The sequence below is a fragment of the Bombina bombina genome, chromosome 4 (genome assembly GCF_027579735.1).
Source record: "Bombina bombina isolate aBomBom1 chromosome 4, aBomBom1.pri, whole genome shotgun sequence".
Taxonomy (NCBI): Eukaryota; Metazoa; Chordata; class Amphibia; order Anura; family Bombinatoridae; genus Bombina; species Bombina bombina.
The window spans coordinates 512,504,832-512,524,956 of NC_069502.1; the positions used below are offsets into that span (position 1 = coordinate 512,504,832).

At 38.3% G+C, this 20,125-nt stretch overlaps 1 protein-coding gene across 5 annotated transcripts in view; it reads left to right on the plus strand.

Moving 5' to 3' along the window:
- FAM135A (family with sequence similarity 135 member A) overlaps window positions 1-20,125 on the plus strand; it is a 672,026-nt gene that overhangs the window by 531,145 nt on the left and 120,756 nt on the right. For 4 of the 5 annotated variants that reach the window (XM_053710421.1, XM_053710423.1, XM_053710422.1 and 1 more), the window contains one exon: window positions 16,062-18,372. In XM_053710421.1, the coding sequence (XP_053566396.1) occupies window positions 16,062-18,372 (2,311 nt within the window). The remainder of the gene's footprint in view (window positions 1-16,061; window positions 18,373-20,125) is intronic. The other variant, XM_053710424.1, reaches the window with a different exon arrangement.

Consider the following 20,125-nt stretch of genomic DNA (forward strand, 5'->3'; position numbering starts at 1 on the left):
CTTAGAATGTGTCCCACTTGCACTCATATGTCTATAAATTTTAAAGAGCATATTATATATTATAACATATATATATTATTAATAACATATTATATATTAAAAATATAGCAATAGATGATTCTCAGACAGAAGGAAATGAGGGTATGCCATCTAGCTCTCCCCAAGTGTCACAACCAGTAACGCCTGCACAAGTGACGCCAAGTACCTCTAGTGCGTCAACTTCATTTACTTTACAAGACATGGCCACAGTTATGAATACAACCCTCACAGATGTTTTATCTAAACTGCCTGGGTTACAAGGAAAGCGTGACAGCTCTGGGTTAAGAACAAATGCTGAGCCTTCTGACGCTTTAGTAGCCGTATCCGATATACCCTCACAATGTTCTGAAGTAGGGGTAAGGGATTTGCTATCTGAGGGAGAGATTTCTGATTCAGGAAAGCCTGCTGGGCTGGGGTGCAGTCTGGAACTCCCTGAAAGCACAGGGCTTATGGTCTCGGGAGGAAACTCTCCTCCCGATAAACATTCTGGAACTGAGAGCAATATTCAATGCGCTTCAGGCGTAGCCTCAGCTAGCTGCGGCCAAATTCATCAGATTTCAGTCGGACAACATCACGACTGTAGCTTATATCAATCATCAAGGAGGAACACAGAGTTCTCTAGCGATGACGGAGGTAACCAAAATAATCCGATGGGCAGAGACTCACTCTTGCCATCTTTCAGCAATCCATATCCCAGGGGTAGAGAACTGGGAGGCGGATTTCCTAAGTCGCCAGACTTTTCATCCGGGGGAGTGGGAGCTCCATCCGGAAGTATTTGCCCAGCTGACTCAGCTATGGGGCACACCAGAATTGGATCTGATGGCGTCCCGTCAGAACGCCAAGCTTCCTTGTTACGGGTCCAGGTCCCAGGATCCCCAGGCAGTACTGATAGATGCTCTAGCAGTGCCCTGGTCCTTCAACCTGGCCTATGTATTTCCACCGTTTCCTCTCCTTCCACGTCTGGTTGCCAGAATCAAGCAGGAGAGAGCTTCAGTGATTTTGATAGCACCTGCATGGCCACGAAGGACTTGGTATGCAGACCTAGTGGACATGTCATCTGTTCCACCGTGGACTCTGCCGATGAGGCAGGACCTTCTAATCCAAGGTCCATTCAAGCATCCAAATCTAATTTCTCTGCGTCTGACTGCTTGGAGCCTGATTTTATCAAAGCGTGGTTTCTCTGAGTCGGTCATTGATACCCTGATTCAAGCTAGAAAGCCTGTCACCAGGGAAATCTATCATAAGATTTGGCGCAAATATCTTTATTGGTGTGAATCCAAGGGTTACTCATGGAGTAAGATTAGGATTCCTAGAATATTGTTTTTTCTCCAAGAAGGATTGGAGAAGGGATTATCAGCTAGTTCCGTAAAAGGACAGATATCTGCTTTATCTATTCTTTTACACAAACGTCTGGCAGATGTCCCAGACGTTCAAGCGTTTAGTCAGGCTTTAGTCAGAATCAAGCCTGTATTTATACCCGTTGCTCCGCCATGGAGCCTAAACTTAGTTCTTAAAGTTCTTCAAGGGGTTCCGTTTGAACCTATGCATTCCATAGATATTAAGCTTCTCTCTTGGAAAGTTCTGTTTTTAGTAGCTATCTCTTCGTCTCGAAGAGTTTCTGAGTTATCTGCTTTACAGTGTTACTCACCTTATCTTATTTTCCATGCAGATAAGGTGGTTTGGCGTACCAAACCTGGATTCCTTCCTAAGGTTGTTTCTAATTGGAATATCAATCAGGAAATTGTTGTTCCTTCGCTGTGTCCTAATCCTTCTTCAAAGAAGGAACGTCTTTTGCACAATCTTGATGTGGTTCGTGCTTTAAAGTTCTAATTACAAGTAACTAAAGATTTCAGTCAAACATCTTCATTGTTTGTTGTTTATTCTGGTAAGCGGAGAGGTCAAAAGGCTACGGCTACCTCTCTTTCTTTTTGGCTGAAAAGCATCATCCTTTTGGCTTATGAGACTGCTGGACAGCAGCCTCCTGAAAGGATTACTGCTCATTCTACTAGAGCAGTGGCTTCCAAATGGGCTTTTAAAACAGATGAACAGATTTGTAAGGCTGCAACTTGGTCTTCGCTTCATACTTTTTCCAAATTTTACAAATTCTATACTTTTGCTTCTTCGGAGGCTATTTTTGGGAGAAAGGTTCTACAAGCAGTGGTGCCTTCCGTTTAAGGTACCTGTCTTTTCCCTCCCTTCATTTGTGTCCTAAAGCTTTGGTATTGGTATCCCACAAGTATGGATGAATCCGTGGACTCGATACATCTTGCAAGAGAAAACAGAATTTATGCTTACCTGATAAATTTCTTTCTCTTGCGATGTATCGAGTCCACGGCCCTCCCTGTCTATTTAAGACAGGTAGTATATTTTTATTTTAAAAACTTCAGTCACCTCTGCACCCTATAGTTTCTCCTTTTTCTTCCTAGCCTTCGGTCGAATGACTGGGGGTGGAGCTAAGGGAGGATCTATATAGACAGCTCTGCTGTGGGTGCTCTCTTTGCCACTTTCTGTAAGGAAGGAGAATATCCCACAAGTATGTATGAATCCATGGACTCGATACATTGCAAGAGAAAGAAATTTATGAGGTAAGCATAAATTCTGTTTTTATGTGTTTTGTATCATTTAATGCCTCATTAGAAAAAAATAATAATAATAAAAAAAAATTAGAAGGTATAAAGCTTATGATGCAGTGTTTTTTGTTTTGTTTGTTTTTTAACAAACTTTCTCTATAATTTCTGTCATGTATAGGGTGGCCAGGTGTCCAGTATTCAATAGGACAGTCTAGCATTTTAGCAGTCGGTCCAGGTAAACTTATACAACAATACCAAACACCTTAAAGGGACACTGTACCCAAAATTTTTCTTCCTTGATTCAGATTGAGCATGAAATTTTAAGCAACTTTCTAATTTACTCCTATTATCACATTTTCTTCATTCTCTTGGTATCTTTATTTGAAATACAAGAATTTAAGTTTAGATGCCGGCCCATTTTTGGTGAACAGCCTGGGTTGTCCTTGCTGATTGGTGGATAAATTCATCCACCAATAAAAAAGTGCTGTCCAGAGTACTGAAACCAAAAAAAAGCTTAGATGCCTTTTTCAAATAATGATAGCAAGAGAACGAAGAAAATTTGATAATAGGAGTAAATTAGAAAGTTGCTTAAAATTGCATGCTCTTTCTGAATTACAAAAGAAAAAATTTGGGTACAGTGCCCCTTTAATGTTCAGTTTTTTAAAGTCTTCTTAGTGGCATCTACTTTTTAAAGACATCCAATGCTTCTATACATTAAAAATATGACCCAGAAAGAAGCAACATTGCATATGTACTATTATGGTTGTCATCTGTCCGCCACAGACATACTGGGCAACCTATAGGTGACTGGGCACAGGTGGTAGCTGGGGGAACATGATAGCCCCTACCTTAGGTCCTACACTTGAACTACCCATCTATATTTTTCACAACTGATCAGTAATTGCAAGTAACACTCATTAATAATATACATTTTTGGCTTCCACATAAGTTATTTGACCACCTTTGACTGCTAAAAATACACACAGTATTTTACACCCCCATGATTCCCAAAAACCCCCACAAAGCAGTTATTTTACACCAGTGACTGCACTCCTAAGACTGCCAGAAACGCACAATACCGAGTGGTACATAGGGTTGCTAGGTGTCCAGTATTTAACAGCATTTTATCAGTCAAAAAGTCCTATACAAAAATACAGGACATCTAATTGTTTAGTTATCCTAGTGACATTTACATTTTAGTATTGTTACAGCCAGAGGTGCCTGGTAGCCAAGTATATGCATTTAATACAGCTGCTCAGGGAACATAGAAAAAAAGTGAGCGGTGTGAGGAAGAAACAATACTATAGTATCTTACAGCCTCAGAACAGGAAATGACCACTCAGACAAGTTATTTCTTTAAAGGGATAGGACAGTCAAATTTAAACTTAAATTGATTGGATAGAGCATGGAATTTCAAACAACTTTCCAATGTACTTATGTTATCAATTTTGCTTAGTTCTCATGGTATTCTTTGTTAAAGAGTAATCCTAGGTGAACTTAAGAGCGTGCATCTGTCAGCAGTGTTTGCAACAATTTGTATAGCAGTGTTATACATAGATACAAACACTTCTGCCATAGACTTCTATAGACATATGCACACTCCTATCAGGTCTTCATCAAAGGATACCAATAGAGCAAAGCAAATTTGATACTAAAAGTAAATTGGAAAGTTATTTAAAATTGTATGCTGTATCTGAATCATGAAAGTTTAATTTTTACTTTATTATCCCTTTAATACAGGTGGTGAGAGTCTGCAATCCATTACTCCTGGGAATTACTCTTCCCTGCCACTAGGAACAGGCAAAAATTCTCAAACCCAAAGAGCTCTATAAAACTCCTCCCACCTCACTAGCAACTCAGTATTGCCTTTGCTGGAGGAAGGTGAAGAATGAAGATGTGCAGTTTGGTTCTTCAGTGAGAGGGGTTCTAACATTGAGTTGAAGCCCAATTCCCATCAAAGTCCAGTTTTGGCAGAGGGATGTATTTGGAGAATGAGGTGTTGCAGGGACTTGTCCTTTGCCTCCTACTATTGGGTCATCGATATACTCCTATTCCAGATACTCTGCTGTTATGTTTTAGCACTGGTTTGACTTCCTACTGATTTCCTCCAGTAGTAGGATGCCTATTGGTAAGTACTATATTTTTTATTATTTGGCACTCTATAAGCCTCTGGTTATTTTATTATATATTTGTTATATTTTTATACAGCCTTGGGACAGTTTTATATATTTTGGGAAATCCTCTTTTAAAAGTATTTTTTATGTATTTTAACTCACAGCAAGTTTTCACGTGCATATAATTTTTGACGCTTTCAGGTATCTTTTGTGCGTATATTTTAAAATGCACACCAGTTTTGGCGTACATATGTAAGGTGCGTACATTTTTAATGCACGTCGGCTTTCGAGCCTGTGTGTATTGTCGTTATAGCGTTACATACATTTTTGGCAAGCTTTTTATGATGTCAGGTTGGAGCATGCATTTTGTATGCTGTTTAGATGTCGGGTGTCCTAAGTCCCTCTGCCTCTTTTTTGTAAAAAATTTTAAGAGCTACTTTCATAGGAGGTAAATGTTTCTCTTTCCTCAATGTTCCCTTTTTGGGGATATTACCATTCATATGTATGTTGTTGTTGTTTTTTCTGCATTTAACTTATACATATTAGTTTTCCTCCGTTATGGAGCCTTCTGATTCTGTCCCTAAATCTACCTTAGAAGCTGAACACTTTCCTATGAATGCTAAGTGTTTGTATTGTAAGCAAGCTGAGGTTTTACCTCCAGCAAACTTATGCAATAAATGCATTAAGGTTGTAATGCATTTTGATCAGTCTGATGCTCCTCTTGTTTCTAAAGGTGTTACTGATCCTTCTGTTTGTTCCTTACAGGAGAATTATTCCGATTTTGTTACTGGAATGAAGGACTTTTTTGTTCTACAGTATCTAAAATGTTTACAATCATGCCTTCTTCAAGTAAGTGTAAAAGATCAGTTCAGAATTTACCTTAAACTAGTTCTAAGCCTGATGAGGTTTATGTTTCTGGTTGTGAAGCTGCTCAGTCCTCAGGGATCTTCCTCTGATCATGAATTAGAATCATCCTCTTTTTCGTTTAAAGTTGAACATATTATCTTTTGCAGGCGATTTTCCTTAATTTAGAGGTTAAAGATCCTAAAGTAGATGGGGATAAGCCTGTTAATCATTTACTGTTTTTAAACCTTTTGTTACATTTCCTCAAGTGTTTCCTATTCCTGATGAAGTCTCTGAGATAATTTCCAGAGAATAGCCTAAAACAGTTATTCATTTTAATGCTTCTGCAAGGTTTCAGAAAAATGTATTATTTACTGGCCTCTAACATTGAGTCTTGGGATACTGTTCCCAAGGTAGATAGGGCCAATTCTACTTTTGCTAAACGTACTACTATTCATTTGGGAGATAGCTCTTCCTTTAAAGACTTTTTAGATAGGAAGTTAGAAGATGATTTTTCAGCCAACAGTTTCTATTGCTGATGTAGTTGCTGCTTCTGTTTGGTTAGTCTTTCTTGGCATTTTCTGAAAAATCTGTTGTTATTTTTTTTTAAGGTTTTGGAGTTGCTTAAATGTGCTAATGCTTTCATTTGTGATGCTGTTTTAGACCTCATTAAGATTAATTCTTTGGCAGTACTTTTCAGAAGAACTTTATAGTTAAAGTCTTGGTCTGCTGATATTGTTTCTAAATTCAGGCTTTTATTGCTTTCTTTTCAGGTAAAGATGTTGTTTGGTTCTGGTTTGGATAATATTTTCTCTACTGTGACTGGAGTTAAAGGGGCTTTTCTTCCTCAGGACAAGAAGTCCAAAGGTAAATTTAAAGCTTATGTTGTTTTCATCCCTTTTGTAAGAACAGGGCACAGAATTCAGATTCCTTCACTCTCCCCTTTTTCAGTCTGGCAGACAAGTTTCTAACTGGTACAAGTCTGTGCAGTCTATGAAATCTACTCCCTCATCCAAGTCTGCATGGAGGTGCGGCCCCAGATTCAGAGGCTCTGGTAGGGGGCAGATTACGCCTTTTTTTAGGAAGCTTGGTTTCAGTCTGTTCAGGATCCCTAGGTTCTAAATGTTGTTTCTCAGGGTTATCAAATACGTTTCAGAACAAGGCCTCCCAGGTTTCATCTGTCATGTGTTCCAAAAAATCATGTAAAGGCTCAGACCTAGAATCTATGGAGTGATTCTTCTTGTTTCATTGTTTGAACAGAGAATGGGATTTTATTCCAACCTCTTCATTGTTCCAAAGGAGGAGTGAACTTTCAGACCAGTTCTGGATCTAAAGGCTCTGAACAAATTTCTTAGAGTACCTACTTTCAAAATGGAAACTATTCAGACTATTCTGCCTTTTGTTCAGCAAGGTGAGTTTATGTCCACAACAGATTTAAAGGATGCTTATCTTCATGTTCTAATTCACAGGGAACATTATCAGTTTCTAAGGTTTGCATTTCTAGACAATGTTCTACCATTTGGTCTGGCTACAGCTTCCAGAATATTCTCAAAGGTTCTGGGTACCCTTTTGTCTTTGATCAGAGCTCAGGGTATTATGGTGTTTACGTACCTGGAATATATGTTGGTTCAAGCTCCATTTTTTACTTTAGCAAACTATCGGCTAGATTTAGAGTTCTGCGGCCAAAGGGGTGCGTTAGCTACGCTGGCTTTTTTTCTCCCGCACCTTTTAAATACCGCTGGTATTTAGAGTTCACAGAAGGGCTGCGTTAGGCTCCAAAAAGGGAGCGTAGAGCATATTTACCGCCACTGCAACTCTCAATTCCAGCGTTGCTTACGGACACGGCCATCTTAAAAAACGTGCTCGTGCACGATTCCCCCATAGGAAACAATGGGGCTGTTTGAGCTGAAAAAAAAAACTAACACCTGCAAAAAAGCAGCGTTCAGCTTCTAACGCAGCTACATGGTTTCCTATGGGGAAACACTTCCTAAGTCTGCACCTAACATGTACCCCGAGTCTAAACACCCCTAACCTTACACTTATTAACCCCTATTCTGCCGCCCCCGCTATCGCTGACCCCTGCATATTATTATTAACCCCTAATCTGCCGATCCGTACACCGCCGCAACCTACATTATACCTATGTACCCCTAATCTGCTGCCCCTAACACCGCCGACCCCTATATTATATTTATTAACCCCTAATCTGCCGCCCACCAACGTCGCCTCCACCTACCTACAATAATTAACCCCTAATCTGCCGACCGGATCTCACTGCTACTATAATAAATGTATTAACCCCTAAAGCTAAGTCTAACCCTAACACTAACACCCCCCTGAGTTAAATATAATTTTAATCTAACAAAATAAATTAACTCTTATTAAATAAATTAATCCAATTTAAAGCTAAATACTTACCTTAAAATAAACCCTAATATAGCTACAATATAAATTATAATTATATTGTAGCTATTTTAGGATTAATATTTATTTTACAGGCAACTTTGTAATTATTTTAACCAGGTACAATAGCTATTAAATAGTTAATAACTATTTAATAGTTACCTAGTTAAAATAATTACAAAATTACCTGTAAAATAAATCCTAACCTATGTTACATTTAAACCTAACACTACACTATCAATAAATTAATTAAATAAAATACCTACAATTATCTACAATTAAACCTAACACTACACTATCAATAAATTAATTAATTAAATACAATACCTACAAATAAATACAATTAAATAAACTAACTAAAGTACAAAAAATAAAAAAGAACTAAGTTACAAAAAATAAAAAAATATTTACAAACATTAGAAAAATATTACAACAATTTTAAACTAATTACACCTACTCTAAGCCCCCTAATAAAATAACAAAGCCCCCCAAAATAAAAAAAATGCCCTACCCTATTCTAAATTAAAAAAGTTCAAAGCTCTTTTACCTTACCAGCCCTGAAAAGGGCCCTTTGCGGGACATGCCCCAAAGAATTCAGCTCTTTTGCCTGTAAAAAAAACACATACAATACCCCCCCCCAACATTACAACCTACCACCCACATACCCCTAATCTAACCCAAACCCCCTTAAATAAACCTAACACCTAACCCCTGAAGATCTTTCTACCTTATCTTCACCACGCCGGGTTCACCGATCGATCCAGAAGAGCTCCTCCGATGTCTTGATCCAAGCCCAAGCGGGGGGCTGAAGATGTCCATGATCCGACTGAAGTCTTCTATCAGTCGGCATCTTCAATCTTCTTTCTTCCGGATCCATGTTCATCCCGCCGACGCGGAACATCCATCTTCACCGACAACTTCCCGACGAATGACGGTTCCTTTAAGGGACGTCATCCAAGATGGCGTCCCTCGAATTCCGATTGGCTGATAGGATTCTATCAGCCAATCGGAATTAAGATAGGAAAATTCTGATTGGCTGATGGAATCAGCCAATCAGAATTAAGTTCAATCCGATTGGCTGATCCGATCAGCCAATCAGATTGAGCTCGCATTCTATTGGCTGTTCCGGATTGAACTTGATTCTGATTGGCTGATTCCATCAGCCAATCAGAATTGTCCTACCTTAATTCCGATTGGCTGATAGAATCCTATCAGCCAATTGGAATTCGAGGGACGCCATCTTGGATGACGTCCCTTAAAGGAACCGTCATTCGTCAGGAAGTCGTCGGTGAACATGGATGTTCCACGTCGGCGGGATGAACATGGATCCGAAAGAAAGAAGATTGAAGATGCCGCTTGATAGAAGACTTCAGTCGGATCATGGACCTCTTCAGCTCCCGCTTGGATGAAGACTTCAGCCCCCCGCTTGGGCTTGGATCAAGACATCGGAGCCAGGACGGATCGGTGTGATACCCGGCGAGGTGAAGATAAGGTAGGAAGATCTTCAGGGGCTTAGTGTTAGGTTTATTTAAGGGGGGTTTGGGTTAGATTAGGGGTATGTGGGTGGTGGGTTGTAATGTGGGGGGGGGGGTATTGTATGTGTTTTTTTTACAGGCAAAAGAGCTGAATTCTTTGGGGCATGCCCCGCAAAGGGCCCTTTTCAGGGCTGGTAAGGTAAAAGAGCATTGAACTTTTTTAATTTAGAATAGGGTAGGGCATTTTCTTTATTTTGGGGGGCTTTGTTATTTTATTAGGGGGCTTAGAGTAGGTGTAATTAGTTTAAAATTGTTGTAATATTTTTCTAATGTTTGTAAATATTTTTTTATTTTTTGTAACTTAGTTCTTTTTTATTTTTTGTACTTTAGTTAGTTTATTTAATTATTTATTTGTAGGTATTGTATTTAATTAATTTATTGATAGTGTAGTGTTAGGTTTAATTGTAGATAATTGTAGGCATTGTATTTAATTAATTTATTGATAGTGTAGTGTTAGGTTTAATTGTAACTTAGGTTAGGATTTATTTTACAGGTAATTTTGTAATTATTTTAACTAGGTAACTATTAAATAGTTATTAACTATTTAATAGCTATTGTACCTGGTTAATATAATTACAAAGTTGCCTGTAAAATAAATATTAATCCTAAAATAGCTACAATATAATTATAATTCATATTGTAGCTATATTAGGGTTTATTTTACAGGTAAGTATTTAGCTTTAAATAGGAATAATTTATATAATAATAATTAATTTATTTTGTTAGATTTAAATTATATTTAAGTTAGGGGGGTGTTAGGGTTAGAGTTAGACTTAGCTTTAGGGGTTAATACATTTATTATAGTAGCGGTGTGGTCCGGTCGGCAGATTAGGGGTTAATTATTGTAGGTAGGTGGAGGCGACGTTGGGGGCGGCAGATTAGGGGTTAATAAATATAATATAGGGGTCGGCTGTGTTAGGAGCAGCAGATTAGGGGTACATAGGGATAACGTAGCTGGCGGCGGTGTACGGAGCGGCAGATTAGGGGTTAAAAAATTTTAATAGAGTGGCGGCGATGTGGGGGGGCCTCGGTTTAGGGGTACATAGGTAGTTTATGGGTGTTAGTGTACTTTAGAGCATAGTAGTTAAGAGCTTTATAAACCGGCGTTAGCCCAGAAAGCTCTTAACTACTGACTTTTTTTTCTGCGGCTGGAGTTTTGTCGTTAGATTTCTAATGCTCACTTCAGCCAAGACTCTAAATACCGGCGTTAAAAAGATCCCATTGAAAAGATAGGATACGCAAATGGCGTAGGGGGATCTGCGGTATGGAAAAGTCGCGGCTGCAAAGTGAGCGTTAGACCCTTTCCTGACTGACTTCAAATACCAGCGGGCGGTAAAAACCAGCGCTAGGAGCCTCTAACGCTGGTTTTGACGGCTACCGCCCAACTCTAAATCTAGGCCTATGACACCAGCAGACTGTTGTTCCTGCAACAGCATGGTTGGAAACTCAATTTTCCAAAGAATTTGCTGGCAACTCTGATTGCTCCGGGTTGGTCTTGCAGAGTTTGGTATGTAGATCTAGTTTAGATGTCCAGTAGTCCACCTTGGCCACTTGCTCTGCATCCAGACGTTCTGTCTCAAGGTCCGTTTTTTTTTCATCCAGATCTCAAGTCTCTAAACTTTATGGGATGGAGATTGAACGGTTAGTTCAATCGGAGTGGTTTCGGATTCTGTTATTAAGACTTTGATACATGCTCGTAAGCCTGTGGCCAGGAAGATTTATCAACAGGTCGGGGGAGGGCATTTATTTCTTGGTGTGTGGATTATGGTTTTTCCTGGCATTTGTTTAGAATTCCTAGGATTTTGCAGGATGGTTTGGATAAAGGTTTAACCGCAAGTTCTTTGAGAGTCAGATTTCTGCTCTTTCAGTTTTTTCCACAAGAAGATTGCTAATCTTCTTGTTGTTCATGGTTTTGTTTAGGCTTTGGCCAGAATTAAACCTGTGATTAAACCAATTTTACCGCCTTGGAATTTTGGTTTTGAAGATTTTCTTTCTGGGAAGGTTCCGTTTCTTTTGGCTATCTCTTCTGCTAGAAGAGTCTCTGAATTGTTTGTTCTTTCATGTGATCCTCCTTATCTAATTTTTCATCAGAAAAATGCAGTTTTTACAACCAAATTTAATTTCTTACCTAAGAAGTTTTCTATTATTATATAACTCAGGAGATTGTTGTCCCTTCTTTGTGCCCTAATTCCCAAGAATTTTTCGGAGAGGTTTCTCCATAATTTGGTTGTTTGAAGTATTATGTTGATGCTACAAAGGATTTCAGACAAACTTCTAGTTTGCTAGAAAAGGGCAGACATTTTCTGCCTTTTCTTTTGCTTCTTGGTTAAAGCTTTTGATCCATAAGGATTACTTGGAGGACTCAGGTTTTGCAAGCTCCTCCATTTGAGTGCATATATAGTGTGGATATCAAGTTTTTATCTTGAAAGGTTTTATTTATTATGTTCATTTTTCTGGCTCTATTAAAGGGCAGAAAATGTCTGCTGTTTCTTTGGCTTCTTGGTTGAAGCTTTTGATCCATAAAGCTTACTTGGTGGCAGGTCAGCCTCCACCTAAACTGATTACTACTGCTCATTCTACTAGATCAGTTGCCACTTCTTGGGCTTGTAAGAACAAGGCTTTCTCTGTTTAAAAAAAAAATATGTTCTTTATATCCCGCCCTTTATGTCTCATTACTTGTGGACTCCACAGCTTGGTTATTAGTTCCCAGGAGTAATAGATTGTGGACTCTCACCACCTGTTTGAAAGAAAACATAATTTATGCTTACCTTATAAATACATTTCTTTCATTGTGGTGAGAATTCTCAAGTCCCCCTCCCTCTGTTGTTTTGGTGTTGGTTTATTTTTTGAGCACATCTTTTTTTCCCGCTCCCATTTTTACTCTTGTTTCTTTTCCTACCTCTTGCATGGCTATACATTAGACTGAGTTGCCAGTAAGGTGGGAGGGGTTTTATAGAGCTCTTGAGGTTTGGGAATTGTTGCCTCCTCCTGGGGGCAGGGAAGAGTAATTCCCAGGAGTAATGGATCATGGACTCTCACCACCATGAAATAAGTTCATTTATCAGGTAAGCATGAATTATGTTTTTGACATCTTTAGCTGCAACATTTTTAATATATATATATATTGCAAAAGTGCTAATTAAGTCATTCTTCTTTCATGATTCAGATAGGGCATGCAGTTTTAACAACTTTTTAATTTACTTTTATCATCAAATTTGCTTTGTTCTCTTGGTATTCTTCGTTGTAAGCTAAACCTAGGTAGGCTCATATGCTAATTTCTAAGCCCTTGAAGGCCGCCTCTTATCACAGTGCATTTTAAAGGGGTTTTTTACAGTTAGACAGTGCTAGTTCATGTGTGCCATATAGATAACATTGTGCTCACTCCTGTGGAGTTACCTAGGAGTCAGCAAAATGCAAGACTGTCAAAAGAACCAAAATAAGGGGGCAGTCCACAGAGGCTTAGATGCAAGGTAAATACAGAGGTAAAAACTATATATATATATATATATATATATATATATATATATATATATATATATATATATATATATATATATATATATACTGTATATATAATCGTTTTGGTAATGCAAAACTGGGGAATGTGTAACAAAGTCACTATCTTTTTAAACATTAACCCCTTAGTGACCAAAACACTTTTCCATTTGTTGACCATTTGGGACCAAGGCTATTTTTGCGGTGTTTGTGTTTAGCTGTAATTTCCCTCTTACTCATTTACTGTACCCAAACATATTATATACCGGTTTTCTCGCCATTAAATGGACTTTCTAAAGATACCATTATTTTCATCATATCTTATAATTTACTATAAAAAAAAAATATAAAATATGAGGGAAAAATGGAAAAAAAAACATTTTTTCAAACTTTGACCCCCAAAATCTGTTACACATCTACAACCACCAAAAAACACCCATGCTAAATAGTTTCTAAATTTTGTCCTGAGGTTAGAAATACCCAATGTTTACATGTTCTTTTCTTTTTTTGTAAGTTATAGGGCCATAAATACAAGTAGCACTTTGCTATTTCCAAACCACTTTTTTTCAAAATTAGCGCCAGTTACATTGGGACACTGATATCTTTCAGGAATCCTAAATATCCCTTGACATGTATATATTTTTTTTTTAGAAGATATCCCAAAGTATTGATCTAGGCCCATTTTGGTATATTTCATGCCACCATTTCACCGCCAAATGCGATCAAATAAAAAAAACTTGTTCACTTTTCACAAATTTTTACACAATTTTAGGTTTCTCACTGAAATTATTTACAAACAGCTTGTGCAATTATGGCACAAATGGTTGTAAATACTTCTCTAGGATCCCCTTTGTTCAGAAATAGAAGACATATATGGCTTTGGTGTTGCTTTTTGGTAATTAGAAGGCCGCTAAATGCCACTGCGCACCACACGTGTATTATGTGCAGCAGTGAAGTGGTTAATTAGGGAGCATGTAGGAAGCTTATAGGGTTAATTTTAGCTTTAGTGTAGTGTGGTAGACAACCCCAAGTATTGATCTAGACCCATTTTGGTATGTTTCATGCCACCATTTCACCGCCAAATGCGATCAAATTAAGAAAACCGTAACATTTTTCACAATTTTAGGTTTCTCACTGAAATTATTTACAAACAGCTTGTGCAATTATGGCACAAATGGTTGTAAATACTAATCTGGGATCCCCTTTGTTCAGAAATAGCAGACATATATGGCTTTGGTGTTGCTTTTTGGTAATTAGAAGGCCGCTAAATGCCGCTGCGCATCACACGTATATTGTGTCTAGCAGTGAAGGGGTTAATTAGGTAGCTTGTAGGGAGCTTGCAGGGTTAGTTTTAGCTTTAGTGTATAGATCCCTCCCAAACAGCTCTCTTCCCTCCCCCACCCCACAATTTTCCTGCCATCTTAAGTACTGGCAGAAAGTCTGCCAGTACTAAAATATTTTTTTTTTGTAATTTTATTAAAATTAAAGTATTGCTTTATTTCTGTAGTGTAGCTGCCCCCCCTCAACATCCAACCCCCCACCCTCTCCCAGATCCCTTAATTTTAAAATCCCACCCTCCCCAATCCTCTCTCCCACCCTCACATCTACAGCATATTTATGCTGTTTGTAGTTATCTCACGTGCACGCGCGCGCACGCCCGTGATCCCTCCCCCCCTCCTCTACAGATGATCACCCGCCTCCCTGGATGAGCTCCCACCCACCAACGATAACAGCCATCAATGGCCGATGCTGAGAGGGCCACAGAGTGGCTTTCTCTGCATCGGATGGCTAAAAACAGTTATTGCAGGATGCCTCAATATCGAGGAATCACTGCAATAACATGAAAGCAGCTGGAAGTGATCAGGTCGCTTCTACTGCTTTCAAAGACCAACGACGTACGGGGTACGTCCTTGGTCGTTAACTGCATTTTTTTGCAGGACGTACCCCATACGTCGTTGGTCGTTAAGGGGTTAAAGGGACACTGAACCCAAATTTTTTCTTTCGTGATTCAGATAGAGCATGCAATTTTAAGCAACTTTCTAATGTACTCCTATTATCAATGTTTCTTCATTCTCTTGCTATCTTTATTTGAAAAAAAGGCATCTAAGCTTTTTTTCTTGGTTCAGGACTCTGGACAGCAGTTTTTGATTGGTGGATGAATTTATCCACCAATCAGCAAGGACAACCTAGGTTGTTCACCAAAAATGGGCCGGCATCTAAACTTACATTCTTGCATTTCAAATAAAGATATCAAGAGAATAAAGAAATTTTGATGATAGGAGTAAATTAGAAAGTTGCTTAAAATGTCATGCTCTATCTGAATCATGAAAGAAAAATTTGGGGTTCAGTGTCCCTTTAACAATTCTGGAGTAGAATGTCCTTTTAAGTTTAAAAAGGATGAGTTTAAGCAACATTTGAAGAAGCAAATACATAAAACAAGGTTCTATGCCTGCTAGTACTCATACTATTTTATCCTTATGATATTGTGTAACAGAGAGGCCTAATAGCATTGAAAGAGTGTAGTATCATCCTACTTGTCACACATTTTCTTCCGAGAGGAAGTCACCAAAGTCAAGGGAGAAAAATTAGGATGAAAGCATAAAACATTGTAAACTTCTGAATTCTTCTGTCTTCAATATGGTTTCATATTGTTGTTTTAGAGAGTTGTAAGCGTAGTTCTGCAATACCTTAACAATGCAAGGGTAATTCCTAAACAGACATCCTTTATGATAAAAACTTTTCAACATACAAATTGCGTTTTGTTCTACTTTTGACATTTCCTGTTGGATCAGGAAACACCAGTCACAAAATCAATGAGAGTGGTTGTGTTCCTCAGCAATGTAAAAACATTTAAAAGTGTATTTCAGCAGATAATTTTGTTTATTCACCACAAAGCTGCAATTATTTCCAAATTCACATTTTCATTTGGTATTTTTGTAAACTAAAAATATAACTTTGTTTGCTGTATTAAATCATGTCTACACATAAACTCGTTTAGGTGTTGTTACAGTTACTCTCTTTCTGATCTTTTTTTTTTCTTCTTTTTCTTAAATAAATTTCAGACTTAGATGGGCCCTGGTTGGGAGTTCAGAATGTGCAGAGATCCGATTCAAATAAACTGGACAAGCTTGATACTGAAGAGAGAACAATTTGTGGCCTTGCCAGCCCAGAACCGAAAGTCCGAGCTGAAGGTGCTTCTTCCACTTCCTGGTGTACTGAAGGTGAAAAGCAGCTAACAAAAGTCCAAAAGAGTAAAAATGAAGATGAAAGTAAATCTAAAGCAAAAGTAAATAAGCTAATGAGAACAATGAAATCTGACAACCCTAAAAAAATAGTTAAGCAAAATTCTAAAGACTCTGTGGTTCTAGTAGGCTACAGATGTTTAAAGGCTGCTACAGCAGAAGCTATGTCTAAACCCTTTGAAGGCAGGCCTTCACATTGTCAGAAGGACGGACACTGCCCCATGCAGGGGTTTCTGTCAAGTGACTCTAAGTCCTCTGGGTTACATACATGGCAAAAAGGTCATTATGCAAGTATAAATAAACCACTTTCATCAAGTGAGGAAAAAGGTCAGAAAAGTCAATGCTCTGCTTGGGATTCTTATAATCTAACTCCTTTCTCCAATTCCACCATTTTAGGTACATTGAACGTGCAACAGACAAGTACTGGTGTTACAGAGCCTGATAGCACTGTGCAGCCTGTTGCTCCTGGTGAATGCTGCCCTGGTGCCCAACCTACAAATCCTTCTGGTGTGAGGACAATTGAGGTAAAGCCAAGTAACAGCAATCCTTATGAGGGTGAGAAAGTAACTGTTATTTATGGCTCAAAGCCAGAGACTTGTAAAGATACAGCATCAAAGGATGACCTACAGTATCCGGGTGTTCCTTCTATTGGCAGTGGAATAACATGTTCACTTGAGCCAGACTCTGTGTTTGAGAAAGATGTTTCACTGGAATCAAACACTAAATTGACTGGAAATGGATATGGCCTCTCAAGACAAAAGTATAGTCCACAAATTAATGTCTCAAAAGATGTCCACATTGTAGTTAGTAGTGATACCATTAAGTTACCAGATATTAGCCTCACTTGTGCCTCTTCAAGGTTTTCTGACTCTGGTGTTGAAAGTGAGCCCAGTTCTTTTTCAACTCACCCAAATCCAGAACTGTGTATTGAAAACCTTACAGAACCAGGATCTGTTTCAACTGATAAAGTACTTCCCCAATTATTGCTAAAACCAGAAACAAATCCAAAGGCTGCAGTTGAAAGCCACCGCACAGAGAGTACCAGTGCTTTGAGTGAAATCCAGTCATCTTTGACATCAATAAACTCATTGCCATCAGATGATGATGATGAGCTATCACCTGATGAAACGCCAAAAATATCAGGAGAAAGTCAGCTAAGAGACAGCAAAACTGTTGTAGATTTAGGTACAGTTAATTTGTCAAAGTTTGACCCCTTGAAATCCAGCATTCTTTTACAACCTCAGTGTGTTGTGTTTTCTGACAACGAATCAATACCCATACACTCCTCCCTTTCAAGTATTAGAGATCTTTTCCATTTTTCGGTATCGGATGAGGAAACCCTGCATGAAGTAAAAAGTATTCCTATACCTATGAGCAACAAGATCACCACTTTTAGGGAGCCCCATATAACAGAAAAATGTCACCAAACTGCACAAAGTACACTGCCTGCTAATAACGTTGAAGATGTAACCACAGTAGCAAGGTCCATTGTTAGTGTTGAGGATGTTGTACTAGAAAATGAAAAGGTGGGTGAGTCTGAACTAAAAGACACTAGTCAGGACTTGTGTGATTTAAGTGAAAGTCAAACTGTCACTATGAATCTCTCCTCCACTAACAGCACTGACATAGTCAAGCAAGGGCTCGTAGAAAATTACTTTGGCTCTCAAAGTAGTGCTGATATTTCTGATATCAGCCCTGCTGAGGATGTCAGGTTTGTCAGTCCTGAAAGAGAAGATGCAAAGCAGCAGTTACTTGGCACAGCTTCTCAAGAAGCTGATGAGGATGATGAAGAACAAGATGAGGAAATGATTGAGAATGGCTTTTATGAGGAAACTGATGGCCCTTTGTATAAAGCTGACGAATCAGTATGTGAAATTGACCCAGATTCCATGCAAGAAAAATGTTTGAGATCTGAGAGGATAAGTGCTGAATATTTTCGAGATTCTGTAAACATGCCTGGTGTCTGTACCCCCACATGTTTTTCCTACACTTTAAGAGACTCTCCATGCGGCATTTCATTTACTTCCAGAAACCCTATGGACACTATAACAAAGCAGCCGGATGGCCATGCCACTTGTTCATCCTCATCTCTCTCATGGTATGAAAGCTCCCCCAAGCCTTTAATGATAGCGTAAGTACTAAACATGAAAGTATATCACTACCAACTAAGAACTACTTAAACTATGTATGTTAATGTACGTTGTGTGGTTTTGTTCTCTTTACTTATTTGGTGGTGGTGTAACATTTTTACTTAATTATTGTTTATTCGGTTATATGTTTTAAGATTTGAGAAGGTTTTTTTTCTATAATTGTAAACTGCTTTGGGTTCCTGGATGAAAAGTGAAATATAGATATTATAATGTAGCCTCACTGTGTCATTAAGCATGCTGAAGCAGATTGTTTTTATCATCATGTTTATCAGTCATTCATGACAATGGGCACAGTGACTAAATTACTTTATTGCATATTTTGTAACAGTGAAAATGATCCCTTCTGTAAGTTTTACCTAAGTTGATCTACATGACAAGTGGGATCATAAAAAATACTTGTTGAGACGACTCTGAAAAGCAAAGCATGAAATATTCACAGTGCTTGAAAACATTTGTAGATAGAGTAAGTTATAAGACAGGAGAAGAGGCCTAGAAAAATGTAGATGAATGGCAAGTGCTGCATTAAAGTGTTGGTAAACATCTGGCTTCATCCAATCGTTGTGTGCCCCACATGGCATCCAGCTCGTGGGGCACGCGACGATTGGATGAAGCTGGATTCTTCATCGCACAGCTAAAAGAAGTATGAGATGCGGGCGGAGGAACAGCACGATGTTTACCATCACTAGATGGTAAATATTTTACAAATAAAGCGTCTTAATAAAATGTGATAAATGTTTTGAAGAGTAATTGTATATACTGTTCAGTTAAATACAAAACCATACAAGTACTTTAATAGTTGAAGTTAGCTTCAAAATACAGTATGCAAGGAATACAGCTACTCTATTATATGTGATTTATAAATTGTAATGATCATGGGTGACACATTTTTATCAAACTGACAGCCAGACAGGATCTATTATCAAATAATATGTGCATTTAGATAAATGTGTAGATTCATTAACTAATTAATTAATGTAGTAACAAAAGGAATTTTCTTTAGTTTAGTGTCACTTCTTCCCCCCCAGGAGGTTGACATGTTTTGACATATATTTATTTCTTTCATGTAATTAGCAAGAGTCCATGAGCTAGTGACATATGGGATATACATTCCTACCAGGAGGGGCAAAGTTTCCCAAACCTCAAAATGCCTATAAATACACCCCTCACCACACCCACAAATCAGTTTTACAAACTTTGCCTCCCATGGAGGTGGTGAAGTAAGTTTGTGCTAGATTCTTCGTTGATATGCGCTTCGCAGCAGGCTGGAGCCCGGTTTTCCTCTCAGTGTGCAGTGAATGTAAGAGGGATGTGAAGAGAGTATTGCCTATTTGAATGCAATGATCTCCTTCTACGGGGTCTATTTCATAGGTTCTCTGTTATCGGTCGTAGAGATTCATCTCTTACCTCCCTTTTCAGATCGACAATATACTCTTATATATTCCATTACCTCTACTGATTCTCGTTTCAGTACTGGTTTGGCTTTCTACTACATGTAGATGAGTGTCCTGGGGTAAGTAAGTCTTATTTTTGTGACACTCTAAGCTATGGTTGGGCACTTTTATATAAAGTTCTAAATATATGTATTTAAACATTTATTTGCCTTGATTCAGGATGTTCAACATTCCTTATTTCAGACAGTCAGTTTCATTATTTGGGATAATGCATATGAATAATCAATTTTTCTTACCTTAAAATTTTACTTTTTTTCCTGTGGGCTGTTAGGCTCGCGGGGGC